The sequence below is a fragment of the Musca domestica genome, unplaced genomic scaffold (assembly GCF_030504385.1).
Source record: "Musca domestica strain aabys unplaced genomic scaffold, Musca_domestica.polishedcontigs.V.1.1 17, whole genome shotgun sequence".
Lineage (NCBI taxonomy): Eukaryota > Metazoa > Arthropoda > Insecta > Diptera > Muscidae > Musca > Musca domestica.
The window spans coordinates 1,956,852-1,973,380 of NW_026712230.1; the positions used below are offsets into that span (position 1 = coordinate 1,956,852).

Sequence of the window (16,529 nt, forward strand, 5' to 3'; positions counted from 1 at the left end):
ATTGAGTACTCTTTAGCTAATGGTTCAATACCCTCGAAAGTTTTTCATTTTTCAGTGTTTTATGCAGTTGTTTGAATTTCAACAACTTTTTTTTCCCGATTTTATTCGTATCCGTTAAATTAATATCAAACGAGTAGAAATGTGACCTTTCGAACTATTTTCACTTCTAAATTCGAAGTACATAGTGATTCCAATCCGAAAGTAGAGTATGATTATTCTATACTCGGATATGGCAATCCGAAAGTAGGAAATGGGTTTGCGAATTCGAGTTAGTTGGTAGGAAAAATTCGCATCCGAAATATTTTACTTTCGAAACGAGTTACATAGTAACCCCCCTGATCTACTTAAAAAAAACACATGTTGATGAAAGAAATGTTCTATGGTCCGTTAGCAACAAAATATGTATTAAAATATAATTAAATTTCAGAAAAATGTTCGCTTAATTTTAAGCGGAATGCGTTGTTTTAATGGGATATATTCCCATTGGAGGGATATATTCCAATTGGGAGGTAGTTTCAACATCACGCAACACGTACAACATAAAATTAAATAACAAAATTATATTAAATTCACATATTTTCGCCATGAAGATCCTAAAAAAAATATAAAAATTTCAGATATATGCTATCGAATATGAACATTATAAACAAATTTTACAATCATATTCAAAATTAGTTCAAATTTGTGAAAATTATGTTCTGATGTTACAGAAATAATTTCTAATGCATACAACATATGCGGCATAATAAGTGCTCGAGCAATCCTAAACCATAAGGGTAAATAAATGCTGGTAGAATACAATTTACGTAAAATTAAATATGGTATCAATATGGTATCCAAAATTTAACTTATTATCCAAAATTACTCCCAAACACCTATGTCTATAAACAAAAACAACCCTAGAATCTCCTATAAAAATCTCAATATTCTATTCATGAGAAGCAAAAATAATAATTTTCGATTTCCACTAGTTAATATGTAAAGATTTATAATTCTTAGGATACCATTTAAGCAGGAATCTACTTTTCTTTTTTTAAACAATCCATGTTATTTGCTTCAGAATTAAAAAGCTGCGTTACATCATCAGCAAATATGAATAATGATTAGCTCCTTCTATTACATAAGGTCGGGAAAATGTATATTGTACGGAGAATTCCCTCCGGCGTATTAGACTTAATTAGACCATTATAAAAAAGCAAAATTTGAGATTAAAATGACCGAGGGCATGTTATATTTAATAAAGCATTTGATAACTTTATAAAAATGGAAAAAGAGCGAAGAACACAATTGTCAATTACGCCTTTATAACTGCACTTTTTTTTATAATTTTGTATAGAAAATTCCTAATAACAGAAGTGACATGCACCGCTCAAATACTGGACCTAGGAATCATACTTCAGTGCATTCTTTTAGCAAAAGAAAAAATAAATAAAATAGAAAATTTAACAAGAGAAGACTAAGTTCTGAATTCGCAACCCGTATGGCCATATTGAAATTTACTGTCTGTTTTCGTAAGCGGTCAACTAATTGTATTTTATAACTTTCTCTTGGTTTGCCGACGATGACTTTTAAACTTACAACATCCAAAAGAGGGTTTATTTCCACTACACTGTAATTGGTCAATTTTTTACTGAGAAGGTATGTTCAAACGATCTATTCCATACTTACATGACTCTCATTAAAAAAAGTAAACTCTCTAAAAATATGCACGATTATATAATAATACGTCGATATTTATTTCTAATTATTTCGTATGAAGTTATATTTTATCCACAATAAAAGTAGTTTATATTTATTTTGTAGAATTTTCATCTCATTTGATAAATCATACCTATTTAAACAATATTTTCATATTTTGTTTTTATGTTTTTTTATTTTTTATCTTATAGAATAAAACTTTATCTCGTGTAAGAGAACCATTTCTCAAAGGGTTTAGCATTTCATGATTTGGATAACCTTAAATATAAAGTAAAATGTTTCAATAAAATAGACTACGACACAATAGCTTAAAGCCCAGAGTATGAAAATTATATATAGACAGATATAAATCAACAGGAAAGGATATTGACATTATTTCGGAAAAAAAAGTTTAGAAACAGTTTATAAATAATAAATTAAAAATCTTTAGCAAACGAAATGCAACCGAGGAAAGCGTAAACCATTAAATGTAAGCATTGACATGAGAACGTATACTAAACGACTAAATAATCAAAACTAGAATTATTGTTTATTTTTTGATATTTACTTGTAGAATGCAGAAATAATAACAAATAATATAATAACAATTTTATGAGTGGGACAGGACCTAAATAGGATTTAGGCGATAAAAGGTTAATTCCAAACTTCTTTTTTAATTCGCCATTATGCTTGTAAAGAAATACGTTACGATTACAATTAATTTTTAGAGCACCCCCCACATACGGTTTTTGCTACGTTAAACTACATATAAAACGTTCGTTATAATTAAATAATAAATTCCTACGACGATTCTTTCTTACGCTTGGTTTTGTTTTAAAATTCTTAAATATTTTGCACCCAAGCTAGGGCACTAATTTTAATGTTAACTACGAGAGAAGTTATACATAAAAATTGCACAAATTCTTTACTGAAGTACCGCATAACGATGACACCATTTTTCTATTGTCATATATTACGGGTCTAGCTCTTTAGTTAATAAATCTAATATATTCAAGAAATGAATATAAATTAACATGCAAAAGTTCATAGGTAGTCGTAGCTACAACTGACCAACTACCTAGCTTGGTAATCTCAATGCAATTTCTATATGTGTATGTTATACCAATTGGGTAGTTATCGATGTAATGATAACAATACATATTGGCCAAACTTTCTTCTCTTATATAAATCACGAAGCATAGATCGCACGATAAAAATTATATTAACCCGACTTTATGTTGAATATTTTATGATTTATCATCAATATTTTCTTTATAATTTGAACTTATCATCGATTATTAAATTACTATTTAACCTGAGTCCGTATGTGTTGCAAGAATTCATAGTATGATAAACTAGATTCACTTCTATCGTCGACTAACTTTTCAATTAGTTGTGGTTTGGCCGTACTTGTATCCCTGTAATAAAAAGAAAAATAAATGTACGTTAGAAAGTGTAGTTGTGGGATATGTTCATGCATTTCATTACCTTATGATCTGTACAATGGGGGGATAGGGTTTTTCATCATTTAATTTCATTATGAAACGTTTGAGTGCATCATTTTCTGTACTATTTACACTTGGCAGACCATAGTAATAATCTGGCAATTCAGCGGTTGTTTTTATACCTAAAAAAATAAAATTCGTAAAAAATATTTAAAACCAGGCTAATGGCATTTTCAGTCTATGTACGTACCAAATACGCTTTCCAAGATATTAACTGGTACATTTAGACCAACATATATTATTATCAATGTACCACAATCCATTAAGAATATTGAGCGCGAATCCAAGCTATTAGAGAAAATGCGAAACATGTAATCAAAGAAAAAAAGAACAATAATACCTCATAATACTTACTGTTCCGCCGATAACTGTAAACGTTGTACCTCAGGCAAATCGTCATCTTCCTCATCTGCATCACCGGCGGCATTGGTGTTTGCATTTTGGTTATGGTAAAATAATATATCGATGTTGTAAAATTCAGGATAAATGAATTTCATCAATTGATCTAATGGTAATGATTTCATACAGTCCATGGCATACACACGATCGTCAAGGCGCGTGCTGGTACCAACGCGGAAGGCAGGCTACAAGAAGAGTAAAAATAATTATTATTTGTGACACTAGATCGTAGAATTTGCATATTTTTTTCTTTCGAAGTTATTTAAAAACTTCGAAGTTATTTAAAAGGGTAATAAATTTAAGGACGTATAAGAAACACTTCTATTGTCGGTTAATAAAAAAGAACATTTTTCAAATATGCAAATTCTGAAAAATAACCGATAACCTACATGTTTCAATAAGGCCGAAATGTACAAAGGCAACAGAGCCAAACTGCGTGGAGCAATTAGTTGGCCCGACTGTCCAGACGGCAAATTTTGTGCAATTTTAAATGCATTCAATATATCAACTGTTGCATTAATGAATGCTTCCCGGGCGTCCGCTATATTAGAAGTTATGGACCGATCAACAGCCATTTTGGATAGCAATCCTATAATCGCTTCGGTGTCAGCGGCATGCATTACTTCGGGCAATGAAGCTGTAACTGGCAGACACATTGTATGAACTCGAATGCGACGTTCTCCTTCGCTGTTCGTATAAAGCAAAGCCGCTTGGAAGCATATGGTTTTGACGTCCGTTAAACTTTCCTCGTACGAAATCTACAAATTTCCAATTAAAACAATCAATATGGACTACATAACTAACTACCAAACAAGACATACCTGCATACCATATCCAGCATCTGGATTAACATTGGGCAACGACAGTAAGTCTGTAGAGCGTACAAAGAAATTGCCATGGAATGTGTGTACCTGAAGACCCCTAGTACATCGTATACGCATTACAGCTTCAAAGCCAATCTTGCGCACCAAATAACGCTTAAAGCAATGTTTCAACGAATCCACCAAATGTGCCTTGGTCTTTTGATACAGCGGAAAATGATGAACACAACCACCGCTATGTTTGCTAATGCCAGCTATGAAATACAAAAGAAATTTATTAGGTTGATTTGTAGTCATTGAATGTGTAGACATACATATTGTAGCTATGTCACTATATTGTTGATTTAGAAGGAATAAATCACAAGCAATTTGATAGCCGGAGCATTCCAAAGCATATCGTTTGTAAAAATCTGTGGCTGGATTTAAATGGGCGACATCCTTCGCCGAACGGTTGTTGGGATCTTCGCGAGGCTCTAATGCACCAGGCCCTTTATTAGGAAGGCACGTTTGGAAAACGGTTATACGACCACCCGAAGCTTGCTGAAAAGTTATTTTCCAATTAATATAAAATCAACGTGAATCAAAAGCGAAGGAAAATATACCATTAGTTTGAAGGCTACTTGTAAAGCAGCGCCCAATGCTGATCCAGGATCATGTGTGTCTGCAAAACGAGTTGGCAACTGATTTAGCAAATCCTTCACAAGTTCTTTACATTCCTTTAGATTGACCAATAAATTATCAGGCCGTGGCAAAAATGGATCTGAAATATAAATACATATTAAAGGTAAGCAGGCTTTATGAATAGAATGAGTGTTAAGTTCAACTGGATGATCTTGGAGATCTTAGCTACTAGACCAGGGGCCCTATTCTGTAACTTTTTAACAACTTTACTGTTTATTTTCCAAAAAATACTTTTGTGTTAGACACAATAACAAAAGAATCTTTAACAATAACCAGAGTAGTTAAAAGTTACATAATAGGCCTACAGTTATGTTATTAGTGGTGATGAACTCAAAATATTTACCATCAATATCTAATAATGTCATTTCATGGGGTTGATTGTAGCCCTCTGCCATACTATAAAAGTGAACGTTGCTGTTGTACGCAATAAAACCAACTTGGGTACGAGCATCGCCAGGCATATCATCCAAATGTTTCGTTAACAACGCACACACATTCTCCAAATAACCACATTGTTGAGCAATTATGGAAACGTCGAAAAGGAATAGGTATATTGCTGGTTGTGGGGGTCGCAACTGCAAATTGTAAATAAATAAGATTAAAATTATTGACAACACTCAATAGAATAATGTAAGTTTAAATAGTTACCATATATTCCGAAGGAGCTATAAACTCGATTGTACTTGAACGAACTTCCGGGCGACGAGTAACATCGCCATAGGTTTTCGTAGCGGGATCAAATTGAAAATCTTCGGGTACTAAAAGCGAAAAAGCATATACATATCGTTTTACATAAGCGTACAGTTCTTTGCAACAAATAACAAATACAGATTGGAACGGTTTTAGAAACTTACGCTCATTAACTCTATAGCACAGATTGCATTTCCACATTTTACTGTCGACAAAATAAACAAACGGATTTATATATGTTCTGCACAAACGACAACGAACTATATTCGGACACTGGATTACTGGTAGGCTCTGTTCAATAGATAAGAAGTAAAGGAAATTAAAGTTGATTTATGACAATGTTCTCGTTATACTTACATTTATATCACGGAATGGATGAATTACAATTCCAAGTGGTAGCCGAGATTTTTGCAATAATGAATTGCTTTCTGGAATCTTGGCTAATGTACAACGCATTATACTAAAAAAAAAGAATTTTTAAAATAAAAGAATTAAAAAAAAAAAAAAAACAAAATAAATATAATATAGAGACATAAAGATAAATATCACAGTTAGGCTACGTACTTGGGATTACAGTTTATGGATTCATGGAACTGATTATGCAGAACTATTTTAGGTGGTGCCAATGTAGCGGGTGACAAAATGTGACGATTTTGCATTAAATCAATTGTATCTTGTCCCCACAAACGGTTAAAGCCCTGGTGTACAACACTACCCGCAGGATATTGAGGAGTTTGCTGTTGTTGCTGATACGCCTGATTCTGATTTTGATATTGCAAAGGGCCACTATTGGGCTGACCATTAAACATGCCTGTGGGCTGAGGGGGGCCAGTCATTTGTTGCTGAGAATAATTGTAAGCTGCAGAATAAGCTTGCTGTGGCTGCTGCTGAAATTGTTGTGACTGTTGTTGCTGCTGCATTGGGGGAGGCAGTTGTTGATTTGGATACATAGGTTTTCGTTGTCCCATCGGTTGCTGTGATGCGTTAGCTTGTATATGTGGTGTTGGCTGATTATTGTTTAGCTGATTTTGTAGTACATTGCCACTATTTGTTGGAGGTCGGGGAATCGATCCACTAATAGGTGGACCACCAACATTGCTATTGGGATAATTGGCATTTTGCGATGGACTCTGTTGATACGTCATTGGTGTTGATGAGGAAGTGTTATAAGTGCTAATTGGAGGTCGGAGTGGTTGGCCCAATGGCTGTTGCGGTTGGGGAGGACGATTGCTAAGGTTAGCAGTGGTGTTTTGACTTGGATTTGGCGAACCCATCCCGACATGCTGTGTATTTAAAGCAGATGTTTTAAAGTTTGCCTGTAACGATGGACAACCATAAAAAGTTAGTTGTTATTTTTAATGTTTTTCGTACTTACCGGGAAATTATTCATTACTGGTTGGGCCTGTGCATTTGGTACAGAAACTGTAGACACATCTTTTCCAGCCATTGGCATTGATTGAGATGCTGACACAGTAGTAGGTGGCAGAGCTGTGCCGTTAATTCGGTTCATATTTAAGTTTTGCATACTGCTATTCAATTGATTCATGCCGGGCGTAGAAGCTGGGGCGATTGGAGGATGTGACGCCGGTGGTATGCTTCCCGAATTTGAGGATGACGTTGGAACGTATTGGTGCTGCTGTTGTGTTAATTGAATGGAAGGGGAAGCTGTCCTTGAAGAATTAGCACTTGCAGTTGCATTGACACCGGCGCCACCACCATTTGAAATTGAATTTGACCCATGGGTCGGTCCATTCATTGCGCCTGGTGGTCTCATATGGGGTGGTAAATTACTGGCTATTGGGGGTTGACTCGAAGGCATTCTTTGCGGGCCGTTGGTGTTTGGTGAAGGTGCAAAGTTTCCTGGAGTCCCACTTGCTGTCATCGAAGGTGGCATAAATTTACTCAAATTGGTGTTTAAGGTAGCCGGTGGAACGGGCATTCCAGGAAATTGTTGCTGTTTTTGCTGCATCGGTTGTGACATTTGTTGTTGCTGCTGTTGCGGTTGCTGTGGAATTTGGGTTGATCCCAGAGGTGGCATGCCGTTAACAGCATTATATTGTCCCATATTTTGTGGTGGTCCATAATTTGAATTGGCATATGACGACATTTTCGTTTATTTTTTAATTAAACATAGAACTTTTGGAGAGTCTGAAAACAGAAATGAACGCTTTAGTAGGCACTTTTTGAGTATTCTAAAAATGACGGTGAACATAAATATGAACAGTCTATCTTATCATTACATTAAATAGCCGTGACCTTGCAAATTACAATCATATTTTTGGAGATATTGTGTTTGTTGTTTATCAAGAGTACCTACATGGCAAGCACATTGTACGCCGACTGTGGGCACTGTCTTATCAATACGTGAAATTTTAAGACGTGTGCTACCTATACTTGTACTCTTGCTAAGTTTATCTATTCAAGAAGGCGGAGAGTCATTGACTGACATTGGCAGCGAAATCTTAATTTAAAATTGTTATTTGGAGAAATGTCAAATATGGGAATAAGAGGGAAAGCAAAATGATTGGGAAAATGTTTACTTCTGAAAAAGTATGTGGTTAAGCACATTGTTCATAGGAATTTTATTTTGCAAAAAAGCAAACAGAAAAGATTCTCTCTTACTCCTTTCCTATACAACAATTCACCTTAAAAATTACGAGCGAAATAACTTAAGACGGTATTTTTAAAACATAAAGAGTCTTCGTAAATTTCCGATTTCGATAACGTACGCTTTTATGAAAATGGAGGAAATTTACCCTTAAAAATAACTAAATGTAAACTTCAATGAATAATGGGATTGTAGCGCTAAATGTTTAATATATAGGTATTGACAGTTTAACTAAATTACTACATATTCGACTCAACCGCAAACAGTAGGAGACTTTTAAACAAAAATGTATCTATGAAAAATATCTTAAATATGAGCAAAGTATTTTGATGAGCTCCAATAAGAAAATCGGAAGTAGAGTGTTCTCTTTTCGGTTAAAGCGGAAACAGAGAGCGCGTTTGATATTGACCCAGATAAAGCAGCGAAGATTCACCTCAGCAGACAGCGCGAATGTATTGTGGCTAACGCAAACAAAACGTGATAGAAAACTGCATAAAAAATAAAAATGGAAACAAGTTATACGGGTGTAATGAACTACATTTGGGAACTTCAACAAAGAATTTACAAAACGAACTTCAATTTCAACGGCCCAACGAGAGTGTCAATTATAACAAGAAACGAACGTATGTGTGCACAACTCATTCACACGTATGTACTTTCTTTCATTGATGTCAAGGCACGACACCCAATGATCGCTCCTCTAATATGGCTTATTTTTTTAGAAGATCGTCGAGAATTGGATAACGCTAAGGCAATATATTCAAGGGTCTCCCAGCAATTGTATTTCGATTGCGTCCTATAATGGTCATGTTTAATTGAAATTTGACATTTGTTTTTGGCACGAAAGGCCCCGTAATTGCCTCGTACGAAACGCAAATTCATGGGGTGGTATATATACACACACACTCACGTCACTAGACATCAGCCAGCAAAAGCAAAGAAATTACGATAATTGGAATGTGCATCCATCAAAAAATTCACAAAGGCAAATATATAAGGTCCAGTTTTCGATCTCAAACACAGTTGGAAAAAAAGAAAACGTCACTTTTTTATTTATCTTACTTTCCCCTTTCACTTATTTACCTCAAAAACGTTTTCTTCACTTAGTAATTTTATACGGAGGAAATCCTTGTAATTTTACAAATTAGGTTTCAAAGTTCGAGAAAACTTCGGTTGCCTTGCCTTGTGTCGTCTCCTCCCTTTTATGACCGACGATTAACGCTGTACTTTATCACTGTCTTCACAATAACCATATACACTCGTTTCTGCACTTATCACCGTCCTTTAACAATTTGATTTGTTTAATTAGTCGTATTCTTTTCCTCGGAACTTAACTATTTTTTTCATTTAGCAAAAAATGACAACTCAGCTCTCATTGTGAGAAGTGCTGCCCACTCAGAAAATAGGCTAAAAGAAGATATTGCAAAAAGTGCTGCCCAATCCGAAAATAAATACATATAGGAACTCACAATAAGTGATGCCCAATCAAAAAAATATAAAAAGGGTTCTGCAATGAAAACATATTATTTTTTATTCAACATAAAATCATGGTAGAATCAAGAAGGTAAAGTCAGGCAATCATATGTTTGCAATTTTTTCAAAATTCTTCATTTGACAACATGTCATTGTATACAAATCAGAGATGGGAACCTATTTGCTATGAAGTAAAATTTGACAAGGTAAATTACAGAAAATACAGAGATGGATATGACTTTTTGAAATGACTTTTCCTTCTTAATTTTACCATGCATATGGTATTCAAATGGAAATTTCCTTCCTTCCTGGCGATACATAAGCAGTTGCACATTAAAAACGAACGAAGCGTGGAACACGAATTCTCGTAATTTGCACATAAAGGAACAAAACTATTCTGTCAAGACTTGAATAAAATAATTGATATTCCGAAAAATAATTAATTATCAAACAACTAAGGGATCTGATTATAAGGTATATATAAGGTTTTATTGATTGATTTTTCTTTTGCTAAGATCTATGATCAGGTCACGCAATAGGCGAATTAATAGGTTCGTCTGGTTACTTTTACTGCAGGAATTGTACAGTAGCTTCTTTCTGGGAGAGTATGGTAGCTTTAATCTTTTTTGCAAGAAATTAAAAAAAATTAAACAACTTGCAAGCAATCAGCTGATTTGTCAGAACAAAACAAATTGTGTGCTATAAACAGAAAGGAAGCACGCACAAATTAATTTGAGCCAAAAACAATTACGTCTGCAATTTCCAAAATAAATAAAGGAGATGAAGGAGAGCAGCAAGAATAAAATGAAAATAAAACCTTATGTTAAATGAATTGCTTCACCAAAATCAAAAAAAAAAAAAAAAATATATATATATATATATATTTATATATAGCATTTTCAATCGAAATGAAAGTTTTTGCAAATCAAATGAAACTTTTAGATTTATAGAAGGAAAATACCAAAACATTTTTAATTTTAGTAGGTTCAAAATTATATCAACTAATATTAACTAATATATAGTTAAAGATAAATTTTTATTGATTATTAATATCTACATTTTTATATTATTACTTAAATTTTCAATTATTGTAATAACAAATGGTTCGTTATTGATTTGATATTAAATATTTCCATATTATTAAATTTCTAAATGCTCAACGCTAAAAAGATAAATTTAAACAAATTGTTGGCTTTTATAGGTATGGGCAGGACTGAAATACAAAATTAAGCTTTACTGCAATGTTTTATAGTTGATATAGAAATGATTCCAGCTTCGCAGCTTTATTTATTATGGAGATTATGGACTTCAATACCAAACATCCTAGACACAATACAATGTTGTGCGAATTTTCCAAGCTCTTCATCAAATCTAAATATCGTGATTTCAATAGACAGAGGGGGTGGACATCATTAAATCAACTTTGTTCTGATTGTATATACTTTATGGGGAATAACAAATTTAATATACCCTCGTTTCCGTTTAGGAGGTTATAAAATGGTGTCTTTTGGAGGAAAGACCTTTAAAAACTTTTTCAAACTTTTTTATGGAAGCTGGAAATTTAAGAAATAATGTTATAAAAACATAGATATTAATGATCAATAAAAATTTGCAACCGAAATGAATCTTTTTGCAAATCAAATGAAACTTTTATATTTATAGAAGGAAAAATAACAAATTTAAACAAATTTTGGCCTTTATAGGTATGGTCAGGACTGAAATGTGAAATTAAGCTTTACCACAATTTTTTATAATTATAGTATACTAATAATCTTACCAAATAAAGGATTCCCGCTTCGCAGCTTTATTGATTATGAAAGTAGAGCAGTCGTGATTTCAATAGACAGATAAGTGGAAATCATTAAATCAACTATGATCATGATTGCATATACTTTATGGGGTCTACGACGAATATTTAGAGGTGTTACAAACCGAATGACAAATTTAATATATCCTCCTTTCCATGGAGGAGATTATAAAAAGATACCTAATTCGGGTCCTTTAAAAAAAATAAATGGAAGCTTTAAGAAAAAAATTTATAAAAACTTAGAGATTAATAATCAATAAAAATTCCTCTTTAACTATATATTAGTAATAATTAGTTGATTTAATTTTAAACCTACTAAAAATAAAAATGTTTTGTTATTTTTCCTTGTAAAAATCTAAAAGTTTCATTTGATTTGCAAAAAGTTTCATTTCGGTTGCAAAAGGTTTCATTTCGGTTGCCAAAGGTTTCATTCCCGCTGCAATAGGTTTCATTTCGGTTGCAAAAGGTTTCATTTCCACTGCAAAAGGTTTCAATTCCACTGCAAAAGGTTTCATTTCCGCTGCAAAAAGTTTCATTTGGATTGGAAAAGGTTTCATTTAATCTGAAAATGCTATATATTATTGTTTTAAATTTTTTCTCCAAATGAATATAATTTTCTTTATGTTTAAAAAATCTTTTAATTTTAAAACAAGGCCAACATAATGTTTCACAAGAAGGGTACTTTTACCAACGATTTGACAGTTAGCTTTGATTTTCTTTGTATTTCAAGTCACAATTATGTTATATGACACCAAAATTATTTGTCAAATGGGCTTACTAGCCTAACTTATATAGGCCATGTTTTGAAAAGCACGTCATACAACTATATGTTTACAATTGTTTCAAAATTAACCATTTAATAAAAACAGTAAAATTTGACATGGTAAATTATAGAAAATGCAGAGATGGATGGATTAAGTTATAAGCCTTTCTTTTAATGTGACTTTAATTTATCTTAATATACAGCATTGTCTAAAATGTATAGAATTTAAAATCAGAATAACTTGAATTTATTGGAATTATAAACTTGCAGTCAATACTTATCACATTCTTAAATTGCCGACTCCTGAAACACTTATCCCATGAATGCAAAATACCATATGGTAATATATTCCCTTACAAAATAGTTGACAAGTTCTAGATGATGTAACGATTTTACATATTCTTTTATACAATTGTGTGTTTAGATACATCCTTAAGCTGCTATCAGACGATGTGGGTTTTACATACGTAGTGTCAAATTTTTCATATGTAGAAGATGCACACATCATGTGATACATGGACCACATTTCCGTTGTGAAATACATGAGTAAAGTACACTGTAGTCTTTCCACTACAGCGAGAGTTATTTTCATCGGAAACATATAATTTAATCAAAAGTGTTGTTTGTTTATTGTTTAAAAATATATAATATTATTTGTGGTAAAAAGTTATCCATAACGTATTATGATTTTTTAGAAAATACAATAAAATACCAATGAAACCAAATACAAATGAAAAAGTGTGTCGTAGCGAGATGAAAGAGTCACATGTAAATTGGCAGTTTTGATATACAGACGGAAATACACATGGATAATAAAAGTGACGACACTTTATCACATGTCCCTTATTGTCTGATAGCAGCTTTAGCAATATATAAATAACGCTCAGCTGATGTTTGTTTTTGTATATATAGACAAACAGAATGCAAAAAATAGCGAAAAATGTATAAAAAACGCTATATAAAGATAGTTGGTGTTGGGGAATAAGTGTTTAGTCACATTGCAAGGAAAATAATGCACGTTCCAGTGTATTATCTTGAGCAAATACACTCTTGAGTTTTTCCGCGGAAATATTTGCGACTTTGGAGTGTACTAAAATACTTATGCTGTACCCAGCGATGCTTCCCGTTAGTATGTACAGGGTGACATAAAAATACTGCAACAAAGTCAAACGCCGTAATTTTATTTTTATACCCTACAACACTATGTGTTGGGGGTATTATAAGTTTGATTGGGCCAAAATTTATGTAACACCACGAAATATTGGTTTCCCATATAAGAAAGTATATATGGATCTTCCTAGCTCGCCGAGCTGAGTCGATCTAGCTATGTATGTCCGTCCGTCCGTCTGTCCGTCTGTCCATGTTAATTTGTAATCACGCTACAGGTCGCAATTATGGCGACCGAAGCACGAAGGTGGGGTTAGGGTCAGAATAGAAGCCTATTTCTTTTGGAGATGATCGCCAAATGTTTAGGGGTTGAAATGGACCAAATACTTAAAAAATGTCGGATTTTGCAGTAGCTATAAAGGTAGCATGTAGCTAGAGTTTAGGGCGGGGAAGAAGCCTACCAATTTGGGTGGTCATCGGATAATATTTAGCGGGTAAAATAGACCATTTCTTTTGTGTTGAAAAAATTCAAAATTTTTCATTAAACCGCAAATATTTTAAATCCCGGCGAAATCACAAAGCCATGACATGGTTACTTCTGATCTTTACATTGGTGTTAACATCAACCAAAACGGATATATAGAAAAAATATGTGCGATATATATGTTTATCAAAGAAGATATGCTTGAAAAATCTCTTATATATCGAGAACGGCTGAACTGATTTCGACAGTTCTCATTAATTCAGAATGGCCCCTTGGCAGGAAAGAAAAAACGTCTAAAAAATCGCATAAAAATATCCTTCTAAAGATGAAAATATTGATTTTGTAAAATTTTCTCATATTTTTTTAATTTTGTCATATTTTTGGCATATTTTCATTTCGAATTAAACATTTGGTAATATTTCTACAGCTAACAGAACTAAGTAGTTAGGATATCAGGATATCATATACAGATCGCATTTATGGCCCAGTCCTTACGAAATTTTGCATGGAGATAAGATGAGGGTCTGAATAGAAGCCTACTCTTTTTGGAGATGATTGCCATATATTTAGGGGTTGAAATGGACCAAAAAACTGCAAAATTGTCTGCAGGTCGTAATTATCGCCCGATCCTCATGCACATTTGAATGTGGGTTACCGGACATTACAAAAGCCAAGCAGTTTTGGATGGCCATCCAAAAATATTCAATGTGTGAAATAATTTGCCAACTTTTGTAGACAAAATACGAAAATGTCCATTCCAGTGACTTTTTGGAGAATTCACAAATAGAGGAAAGACGCACTTCTGACTATTTCGTTAACGCTGATTTCGTTGAAGAATATAGTCAAATGTCTGTATCTCATATAGATGCGTTTCAGTCAAAAACCAATAATAAATGTTAATCTTTTGCCACTTCTGAGAGATTATAGGTCTTTGGGAAATATTGGTTCCAGATCTAGGAAGACCATTTACGTGCAAAATCTACCTATAAATTGGAAATGAGACTGTAGCCTTTGCTTACTTGTTTTTTTTAATTTTATCGAATGAAATCAAAAAATGTCGGAAATAGCATCAAATTTTAAAATAAGTTTAGATTTGTTCGAATTAGTCACCTTTGGTCACCGCCTTCAAACGGCCAATGAAACCGTCATGCGTTGCCCGAATGTTGCTCTGCGGTATTTTGGCCCATTTCCACTTTTTTAGTGCCAACCTTGCTTTCAAAAGTACTCCAGACACAGTAGTCCAACGGATTGGTATCCGGAGATTTTGGTGGCCATTGTGCGCGTGCTGAGTCTTGTTGGAATGTTCAAGGTCTGCGGCCAAAATGTTTGCGTGCCCAATGCTTTAATACACCTTCCAGAATATTTTCGCGATAATATTCGTTCGATTAATACGAGCGGAGAGCGACCATCGGCTGCTATGGCGGCCCACACCATCACCATGGCCGGCGCTTGAGTTATAGTGGCCAACCGAAGGTGCACAATTTCAGCCGACCTCTTTGGCAAGTAAATATCATCATTTTGTTTGTTTACAAACAAAAGATTTATTCACAAGTGCTCTAACGATAGCTACTTGTGGTTTTCCAGCCAAATATAAAGAAATCTCACTATCACGCTTGAATTCCATCACGAATAACTTTTTTCTGGAAAATTCTCACCAAAATGCTTTTGTACGCTTGTAACCAATATAATGAGCTGTCACTGGAATAATTCTAAAAGCTGTCGGACGAGTGGCCTAGAAATGACAGCAGTATGAGATTGGTTGCAGTTTTTACATCTCACCCTGTATAACAATCTACTTACTTTTGAAAAAAAAAAAAACATTTTAAAATTTTCAATGTTTCCAAGTATTGATAGATCTATCAGTACTCTTCTACCATGGGCCCATGGTACAATGATATCAAGGTAGGGCTATGATACCATATGATTTAATTTTTATATTTTCTTGGCTTAATATGTCATCTTTATTTGTTTATGTATGTGTTTTCTTTTCAATAACATTGTTTTCAGAAAACAATTGTTCAGAAAACATTCAAATTCGGGTGTTTTCAAAATGTTTATTTCAACGTATGCATCGACAAAATCTAGAGTTTTTGTAGCGAAATAATCCTTTAGAGATATATAGTACATGGTTTTGAAAAGAAGTGTTGACCTTTCATTCAGTTATCGCGGTTTTCAATTATTTATTCAAAATAAATGCAACAAGTTGTTTGATTTTTTTATTGTTTTGATACTAATTCTGACATTACAAGCCAAACAGGTAGGTAGACCTCTATACTTGCATTTTTTTTTCCAAGTTGGTCTACCTTCTCTTCATTGCACCATGCATGGGCCTTAAGCAATAAATCCTGATAATGTGCGTTAATCTAAATAAATTTGTGTATCTGGACGCCAGTTGGAGGACGAACACTGCTCATTTTGACTTATTATATCCCAAATAAAAAATATTTATAGTACTTACATGTTACAGTTTTAGAGCGCCCAATAATACTACTCTGGCTTAAGTGAATATCCGCA

At 33.5% G+C, this 16,529-nt stretch overlaps 1 protein-coding gene across 1 annotated transcript; it reads right to left on the reverse strand.

The window, feature by feature from the left end:
* Positions 1-2,070: 2,070 nt before the first annotated feature.
* LOC101888856 (protein transport protein Sec24A) lies at positions 2,071-9,768 on the reverse strand. Its single transcript, XM_005191988.4, has 15 exons — positions 9,465-9,768; positions 7,149-7,921; positions 6,338-7,089; positions 6,131-6,233; positions 5,938-6,064; positions 5,732-5,841; positions 5,427-5,658; positions 5,005-5,162; positions 4,717-4,942; positions 4,403-4,656; positions 3,971-4,339; positions 3,537-3,766; positions 3,373-3,470; positions 3,166-3,304; positions 2,071-3,095 (listed from the first exon to the last, which is right to left on the reverse strand). Exons 2-15 carry the CDS (start codon positions 7,878-7,880, stop codon positions 2,984-2,986), a joined length of 3,642 nt encoding a protein of 1,213 aa, XP_005192045.2. The 5' UTR covers positions 7,881-7,921; positions 9,465-9,768; the 3' UTR covers positions 2,071-2,983.
* Positions 9,769-16,529: the final 6,761 nt, after the last annotated feature.